Below are 9,875 nucleotides of genomic sequence, written 5' to 3'. Positions count from 1 at the left end.
GTCCCACATTATTAAAGTAAACATTAAAGCATTTGAAACTATACTAGTAGTATACAGAAATAGGTACTTTAAACTTTTAAATGAGAGTACCAAAGCTCAAAAGAAAATGTCAAGGGGAAGGTTAACTAGAACTTTTTTAAAAGTTTAACAGACATTTCCTTTTTATCCAAAAATGAAAACAAAATTAAACAAATGTAATATCCTCTGATAATTAAAATAATTAAAAGGGAAATAAAAAATATTAAGGCTCATAAATTAAGTACAGGCTAAAAATGATCCTCATAAGGTTTGAAACCCTTCATTTTTTTTAAAAAAGAGGAAATACTAAACTTGCTGGAACAAGAAAAATTATATTTCAACAGTCGTTGTTTTGGTCAGTGAGAAACTCATTATGTCAATACCCTTAAATCCCCCTTAAAAGGAAATAACTTAGCTGGGATTGGAGCAGGAGCGGTAATTCTTCTCTAGTCCTTTCAGATGAGGGGCTCATCATGTCACAGCCCTCATTCCTCCTTAAGATAAGATGGCATTGGCATATTGCACATTAGTAAGGTTATCACAGCTGCCAGATTTTTTTATGGCCACCTTGCACAGGTTTTTGTTCTCACAATATTTGGAAATGGCCTAGGAGGAGAAATGAGATAGAGCACAGGGACATTCAAAATAAAAGAGTTGCAGCCTTCACAGAGAAAGCCACACATTCCTACTTCTTTACATGGATTATAGTTACTGCTTCTCCGGAGAGCTGTGGTCTACACTTCTATTTTATGTTCATTCACAAAGTTAAGTAGTTTAGGGACTCTGATTAGATTGACAGAGCAAAGGGGAACTTAGAATTTTTTAAATTTTGGGTTTTTTCCAAGATGTCAAAGGTGTGACAGTGTCCTAACAATAATACCATCTGTTGTCTGTACACTTGGTTCCTTAAATATAATAAACACTAGTGGCCCGGTGCACTAAATTTGTGCACGCGGGGGGGGGGGGGGGTTGTCCCTCATCCCAGCCTATAACTTCTCCAATCTGGGACTCCTTGGGGGAATGTCGGACTCTAAACCAGCAGTCAGACATCCCTCTCGCAATCTGGGACCACTGGCTCCTAACCACTCACCTGCCTGCCTGCCTGTTGCCCCTAACCACTCTGCCTGCCAGCCTGATCACCCCTAACTGTCCCCTGCTGGCCTGATAGCCCCCAATTGCCCCCCTGCTAGCCAGCTCACCCCAACTGCCCCCCCACCAGCCTTCTTGCCCCCAAATGTTCCCCCTGCCAGCCTGCTCACCCCCAACTGCCCCCAATGCTGGCCTGATAGCTCCCAACTTCCCCACTCTCCCCTCCCCCTGCCAGCCTGATTGCCCCTAACCGCCTCTGCCTCAGCCCCACCACCATAGCTTTGTCCGGAAGGTCTCCCGGGCTAATTAGCTAATTAGCATATTTTTTATTAGTATAGATACAGTTGGGAAAAGTCATTGTTTACTTAGCTATTTACATTCTATCCAATCTTTATTAGTTAGAATTTACTCTAAGCAAATTTTAATGAAGCAGGCAAGTTCTGAATTTTACTGAAATATAGGAAAGGTCTAGTGATTGAAGCACCATAAAGGTTCTATTTCAGTTGCACATTATGGTAGAAGTACATCTTATTCTAAAGGACCATTAAAGTACCATAGAAACTGTCCATTTCAGTTGTAATTTTGTGGTATACTCCCCAGAATTCATAATCCATAAATATTACTTTGTTGCACATACTTTACAATTGCCATTGAAAACCCATATACTTTCTACACCCAGTGTTTGAAGTATATATTCTATGATCTAAGTGTCACTCTCTGAGGTTAGTTTTGTCTAACAAACTAAAGGTACTGAACTGTGATCTATACAGAAAAGACATGAATTTGCAAACTGAGTTAGGAGTGATAAGTAGAATATGGTTGTAGATATGATTAGCGACACAATTTAAAGAAATTATTCATATATGGCTAGAAAATAGAATACAGATTCAAAAAAAATCATCAAAGTTTAAAATGGATTTAAATTATTCTGAATCATGGTCACAGAAAAGATAATTTTTATAATATGGGATTCTTATACACACCATAAAAAATACCGCTAATATGATGTGAAAGAGTTAATAAGTCTTATTCAATGTTCTAGTTAAAACAGCTTTTCATTTTCCTAATACTACATAATATGATTTACCCACAGATATTGGCTTTTGTGTCTGGCAGCAAACCCCACTTTGTGAATCCACAGCCTTACCTCTAGGTTCAGTGCTCTTTCTTTTTGAAGAGGAGCAAGTGCAATAGGCAGTCCATGGTCACTTGCTAAAGACCGAAGGTCAAAATAGTATTGGGCATAGACACTGGCAGAAACATAAAGATGAAACCGCAGTAGACATATGTACTGCCTTTCCAACTCATTTCTGGGGGAAAAGGAAAACACAAAACCACCAGAGGGCAATTTTAGTCAACTTGGTTCTCTTCAAAATTGTCATTCTAAGCTACTAGGTTGGCTCTGAGTTTAGTTTTGAAACAAATAAAGGCTACCCAGCTGGGCTAATACACTAATGTTCAAACAGGCAAACAAGGTTCAACAATTCGCGGTCCCTTTTGCCTCCCAGGACTTTGAGTTTGGGGCACAGGGAAGGAGGTTATGTCTCTTGTGCACAACTGCTGTTGGGTAGGGGCTCGATTATCAGAGTCCCGTTAGTGTAGCTATAGGTTGATTCTCCTTGCTCACTCACAGGGCCCCACTCTAGTGTTCAGATGGAAGGAATGATGTATGCTGTTTCTTAGCCCTGAAGAACTTGCAGACATTTCCATCAGGCTGATAACAGGAAAGGGATTAGTAAAGTAGAGATGTGACAACAAAAGGATTGGGCACATCACCGCAGCAACAAATGGGTCCATTCAGAGCCACTACTATTATCTCTGAGGGGAAAACTCTTGGAAAATTATCAGACACCAAAAAAGAAGTTGAGGAAGAGACAAATAAATGGAAACATATACAAAGCTCATGGTCAGGAAGCATTAACACCTTTAAAATGTCCATATTACCTCAAATAATCTATTTCAATGAAACTCCTATCAAGATGCCAATGCATCTTTTACAGAAGTAGAACAAATAATCCAAAGTTTTATACAGACCCACAAAAGACTCTAAACAGTCACAGCAGTTGAGAGAAAAACTAAACAGGTTGGAGGTATCACACTACCTGCTATCAAACTCTACTACAAGGCTATAGTAATCAAAAGAGCATGGTACTAACATAAAAACAAACATAGATCAATGGAACAAAATAGAAAATCCAGAAATAACCCCATACCTGTATGGTTAATTACTATTTGACAAGAGAGGAGACTTGATTCAATGGTATAAAGACAGTCTATTAAATAAATGATGTTGGGTAAATTGGACAGATACATTCAAAAAATGAAGTTAGACCACTTCTTACACCACATACAAAAATAGACTCAAAATGGATTATTAACTTAAATGTAAGAGTCAAAACCATAAAACTCATAGAAAAAAACATAGGCACTAAAATCTGGAATATTTCTTAGTGTTTTGCTGATAGATTACCCTGTGCAAGTGAAATAAAATAAAAAATAAAGAAATGGGACTACATCAAACTAATAATTTTAGTATAGCAAAAGAAAACATCAACAAAATAAAAAGACAATCCACTGACAGGAAAATGTATTTGACAATGATATATCTAATAAGGGGTTTAATATTCAAAATTTATAAAAAACATATATAACTCAATACCTTATAAAAATCATATACAGCCCAAAACCAAAAATACAAACAATTTAATTAAAAAATGGACAGAGGGCCTGAACAGACACTTCTCCAAAGAGAGCATACAGATGGCTGATATACATGAAAAGAAGCTTAACATCACTGATCATCAGTGAGATGCAAATTAAAACCACAATGAGATATACTCACACCTGTCAAAATGGCTATCATTAATAAATCAACAAACAGCAAGTGTTGATAAGGATGTGGAGAAAAGGGAAACCACTTTTGGTGGCAATGTATACTGGTACAGACACTGTGGAAAACAGTATGGAAGTTCCTCAAAAATTAAAAATGGAACTGCCTTATGACTCAGTGATTCTACCCTGAGTATATATCCGAAGAAAACCAAGACACTAATTTGAAAGAATATATGCACCCTATGTTCAGTGCAGTATTATTTACAATCCTCAAGCTGTAGAAGCAACTCAAATGCCCATTAACTGATGAGTGGATAAAATAGCAGTGGAATAGCATTACTCATCCATAAAAAAGAATAAAATCCTTCCATTTGCGAGAGAACAGATGGACCTAGAGGGTATTATGTTAGTGAAATAAGTCAGTCAGAGAAATATAAATAACATGTGATTTCACTAAAAAGCAATATAAATGAACAAAAACAGAAGCAGACTCATAGGTAAAGGGAACATTTTGATGGTTGTCAGAGGAGAAGAGGTTTGGGGGGCTGGGTGAAGAAGGTGAAGAAATTGAGAAGTACAGATTGGCAATTGCAATGCAGTTATGGGGATATAAATTATGCCATAGTAAGGAGAGTCAATAATACTGCAATAATTATGCATGGTGTCAGGTCAGTACTAAAAATATTGTGGAAAACACTTTGCAAAGCACCTGGTTTTTTAACCATTATGCTGTACACCTGAGATTAATATAAAATAACTATAGGCCTAGTGCACAGATTTGTGTTCTTTCGCAATCTGGGACCCCTCAGGTATGTTAGAGAGCCAGTTTTGACCCGATCCCCGCAGGCCAGGTGGAGGGACCCCACTGGTGCACGAATCTGTTCACTGGGCCTCTAGTATGAATATAAGAACTTTGGTTAATCTCTTCCCGTCCTCCCCTTGTTTCTGAGATTCATGAGTCTGTTCCATGTTTCCATGCCTATGGTTTTCGCTCCTGCATTAAGGGTCTTCCCCCTGGTGACGTGGTCAGTGCATGTCATAACTACTGGCTGGCAGCCGGTCCCTTAGGCTTTTACATATAGATATTGAATGTAAAGTCTTATTGAAAATAAATGAAATTTTAAAAGGGGTAAATAAAAGACCTAAACTGGTAGACAGCATTAAGGAAGCCATGAAAATATTTACATTACTGTTGTTTTTGGATGTGAGCTTCTACAAAGTTTGCTACCAGAGAAATATACCAAATTATCACACAGATTATTACAATAATAACACATGAAGGCATACTAATTAATGAGGAGGAGTATGAAATGTTTATAGCAAATGTGGATAGAAAAATATATGTAATTTTATGCCTAGTTCAGTCCTCTGCACAATGTAACCTTTCAAAATATTTATTTTGTAAATTTTATGGGGGCAAATAAGGTATTCGAAAATGGTTAGAAACTTCATCAAAACCTTGCAAACTCACAAGTCCTTGATTGTAATGCCCCTTAGCAATCGGGTGAAGTGAGTATTCCATATAGCCAGATCGTGCAGATACTTGTAGGCCTGAATAATCGCTTCCAAAACAATGCGTTTCCAGTTAAATGGGCAAAGGTCGATTTCAGCATAAATTAAAAGTCTTTCTATGTAAACCTGCAAAGTAGAACACTGGTCTTTGATTCTAGTTCAGTTTAAGTGCTGTGATAAGAACTTTCAGGAATGACAGATTTCATCAGTTTTTGACATGCCTTTTATTCTTAGGTTCTAGAGAGACTGCTTGGTCAGCAAAAGCCAGAGGCCAAGAAACAGTTGCAAATCAGATACTTTTATTGCCTACTTTCCAGGTGAATTTACAGCCTGCTCACCAAAGAGTCTCTGGTCCAACTCTTGGCCCCAGTCAGGACTCATGCGGGAGGCAATCAACAGATGTCTCTCTCTCATACTGATGATTCATTCTCTCTCTCTCTCTCTTTTTTTCCTCTCCTCCCATCTCTTTTCTACTTTCTCTGAAAATCAATGGAAAACATATCCTCTGGTAAGGATTAACCCTTTGCACTCGCTTGCTTTTTTCTCAGTTCCTTTTTTCTACTCGGGATTTAATTTTTTAAATACCCCAGATTTTACAAAGCGCGACAGTAGAATAAAAAACTGGAGTTTCTTTTCATACAAACTTATTTATTGGGATTTTTTTATATTTCAAATTATTGATACATTCAAAGAGTAATTTTAACCTTGACATCCGAGTGCAAAAGGTTAAAAAAAATTTTAAAGACAGCACCCCCAGTGGCTGCTGTGTGGTGCAGCAGGACAGGCAGTGCAAACAGGTGTGTCTGAGGCAGGTCTCTACAACTGTCAAGTATTCCTGGATTTAGTGCCTTTGTAAGAAACACACATGCACACCAAGGGTAGTCCTTTTATGTCTCCTAAGCCTCACATATCCATCATGATTCTGTGAAATCCATCTCTGTCTTACACAACCTGAAGCTTAGTCAGTTCTGTTGGTTTCAGGTGGTAGCAGAGCTGCCAGTCTCTGTCTCCCTGGTTCTCTTCTAAATCTGCCAGGTAGCTGATGAGGTCTCATGATTTCCTCACATGTATTACATGTCTATTCTACAAAGAACTGGGTGAAGGTAACAGCTAAGCAAAGATTATAGAGGCAAGCTGTGATTTGTTGTTACGTCAAAGGGTTCTTTGAAGAAGAGTATGTTGACTGTCTGAGGTTATCAGATAATCTCAAATGGACAACTCACATTAGTCAAAGGTCTTCAAACCCAGCTGTATTTTAGAAAGCAAACGGTTATTGAACATAATGTGTTATTAGTGAAAGTTTGCACCAATCTCCCAAAGCTAAATGCTCTCAGATATCCTATGAATGACCCTCCTTACAAGATTCAACGGTCAACTTTCTGGGAATAATTAGATACATATACAACATTGGAAATCACTCAACTTCCTGCAATCTTTACTGTAGACTTGGTATGTGCCATTAATCATTCATTTATACCACTTGCCCTCTGGTGTCATTGGAACTGAGATTTCTCTTCTCACTGAAACTCTTCTAGCAGTGAAATCAATCCCATCCCACTTCTGAAGAACACCTCCCACAATTACCTCCTTTTGAACACTTCCCTGTGGCCCAGACACTCCCCACAATATGAATGTCTTTATATGGTATCCATCCCACCCGCCACAACCCCTAGGATGCTTCTTCTCTGTTTGCTCACAGTGAATGCCCTTGATGCTGCTTCTCATCTCCCACTCTCACCTTCACCCTCTGTAGTCTGCCCCCAACACTGTCACTAGACTGAAACTACTATTGCTAAGGTCATCGGTGCGTTTGCACATACAAACCAGAGCTCTTCACCGCAGCTCCTCACTCCTCACACATTCCTTAATGTCATGGGGGCACTGCCATTTGCCTAGGTGCTTGGCCAAAGACTTCCAATTGAGTTAACCTGCTGCAATCTGTGAGCAATTCTTGTTATCTCTGCCTGTCACTGGTAGTCAGATCGCTTTCTAATCTATTTCACTTCCCACCTGTGTCACTGTTATTGCCTCCTGATTTCTCACTCTCCACTCAGACTCCCAGCTACAGTCTTTCTCCCCAAAGCAGCCAGAATAGCCTTTTTAATCAAGAGCACTTCCCCACCCTGCTCAACTCTGCCAAAGGGTTTCCACCAAACAAATAAAAATGTCACTTCCTCCCATGGCCTGCAAGCTGAAAGGCCCAATCAGATGGCACGTGCCCTCCTGGCCCTCATGCCCTACCTTCTTTTCCTCATTTGACACTCTGACCACACTGGCCATACCTCACTCTTACTCAAATACCAAGTATAAGTTCCCGTCTCTGAATCTGGCACTTGTTCCATCTGCACATACACCAGAGCTCCTCATCTTCCTCAGTTCAGTCAGGTCAGTGTTCAGATGTCCTCTCTTTACAGAGGCTCTTTCTGATCACCTCTCTAAAGTAGCTGACCTAAGTACTCTTCCCTCACACCAAGCAGGAGACTTTCCCCTTTAGGATTGCCTGAGGCAGGAGTGATACAATCCCCATTCCTTCTCACTAGAATGGACCACTCATTCCAAATGATACTCTTTCCACAGGAATCCTGGATGAATGACACAAAAGTCCTTACACAGCTGTAGCCGAACAGGCAACCAGCAACGTCCTTTCAGGTCCTACTGGCACTAGAATCCTGGCAACATCACAGGAGTCACAAGAGGACAGCAAGGACGGATGAACACCCATCATCCCAGGAACAGCGAAGTTAGGGCTCTAGTTCTCAGTCAGGACACACATTACAACTGCCCGGGGAATGCAGCCTGGGACTCAGCTTAGCCCTACCCTGAACCTGTCTCTCCCTTGGGCCCAGAAGGCTCTGTTATTGCCCCCGTCCTGCCCCATCAGCACACCTTGTAAGTGTGCCTGTGTGCACTGCCTGCGCCTATGTCTCCTGAGGTCCGGAAGGAGAAATTGGAAATCTCGCTCTCCTGCTGCCTTTAATAGCAACCGTTTTGTGGTGAGAAAAGCAAGGACATTTTTAATCATAGTGATTATTAAGCTGAAATGTGTGAATTTTACTTCCTTTTATAGGTTTCCCTTAATAAATTTCTGAAAGAAGAACTATCTTACCAAAGTTGTTATTGCATATCCTGCTGTTACCTTATAGGCAAAGAAAAAAGGTCGAATAAATCTGTAAATTGATTCGGGATCGGGATTATGATGAAAGAATTCCTCGGGAACCTTTTCTTCCTGAAAGGAAGTACCCATTGAAGAAAAATATTAAGTACTTTTGTAACAGCCATGTTCCACTTATGCCCATGTGCTAATTAAAATAATTTTTATTGGGTAACATGTATTTTAGCCTTTTAAATAAAATAATGGGACCTTAAAAAACAATAGTGATTGAATATTGACACTCATTAAAGATACAGGCACAACCTCAGAATATTTATATATTCCTTTCCACCTTCCCCCTCTAACATTCTGTCTAAATGTGAACTATTTTTAGGCTTCAAGGACTTGTTGGTCATCATGTCACAGTTCTCTGCAATCAACTTTGAGAATGTAACCATCGGGCTCTAAGGCTGTGCTGTGTGTACAATGCTCACCAGCCACATATTGTTATAGAGCAAATCTGAAGACATTTGAAAATTTTTGTCATTCTAATTAATTCAATATTTAAATAGCTGTTTAATTTTCTCCTAGAGATCTTGATATATCTATTAGGTTTATGTACAAATATTCATATTGTTTGATGCTATTGAAAATTTTCTTTTAAAAATATAAATTTTTGTTTTTTGGGGTATGTTGACCCACTTTAGTTCACTAATTATACAAAGCTGAAACTCAGTTCTTACTGACATATCCTATATAATAAAAGGGTAATATGCAAATTTATGCAAATTTACTGAATGGTGGAACGACCACTCGCTATGATGTGCACTGACCACCAAGGAGCAGAGCCTCAACACAGGAGCTGCCCTTGGTGGTCAGTGTGCTCCCACAGGGGGGAGGGGCGGATGCTGCTCAGCCAGAAGCCAGGATGATGGCTGGCGAGCTCAGCGGCTGTGGTAGGAGCCTCCCCTGCCTCCACAGCAGCACTAAGGATGTAAGCCATCAGTCAGACATCCCCCGAGGGCTCCCAGACTGCAAAAGGGCAGGGGCCCAGCTTAGGGGCCTCCCCACCCCCAGTACATGAATGTCGCCAACCGGGGCCTCTAGTTTCTTATGTAACACTAGAGGCCCTGTGCACAAAATTCGAATTTGTTCACTGGGGCGGGGGGTGGCCCTCAGTCAAGCCTGTGCCCTCTTGTAATCTGGGACCCCTCGGGTAGGGTCCCTAGGCTTGGCTGATGATCAGAGCATATCAGGGCTTTCCTTCCCCCGGCTGCAGGCAGCTGGTTGTGCCCCGCCGCTGCCACTGCTTGCCATCAGTACAGCACTGCCA

At 40.3% G+C, this 9,875-nt stretch overlaps 1 protein-coding gene across 1 annotated transcript in view; it reads right to left on the bottom strand.

The window, feature by feature from the left end:
* Positions 1–513: 513 nt before the first annotated feature.
* The window catches only part of LOC129148499 (cyclin-Y-like protein 1), a 28,016-nt gene continuing 18,654 nt past the window's right edge, over positions 514–9,875 (bottom strand). Inside the window, exons 6-9 of the mRNA XM_054713481.1 lie at positions 8,558–8,677; positions 5,411–5,577; positions 2,255–2,417; positions 514–624 (exon numbers count right to left, since the gene is read on the bottom strand). Of these exons, the coding sequence (XP_054569456.1) occupies positions 514–624; positions 2,255–2,417; positions 5,411–5,577; positions 8,558–8,677 (561 nt within the window). The remainder of the gene's footprint in view (positions 625–2,254; positions 2,418–5,410; positions 5,578–8,557; positions 8,678–9,875) is intronic.

Source organism: Eptesicus fuscus, unplaced genomic scaffold (assembly GCF_027574615.1).
Source record: "Eptesicus fuscus isolate TK198812 unplaced genomic scaffold, DD_ASM_mEF_20220401 scaffold_64, whole genome shotgun sequence".
Classification (NCBI taxonomy): Eukaryota; Metazoa; Chordata; class Mammalia; order Chiroptera; family Vespertilionidae; genus Eptesicus; species Eptesicus fuscus.
The sequence above is the reverse complement of the archived record's forward strand: the minus strand, read 5'-3'. Positions and strand labels throughout refer to the sequence as shown.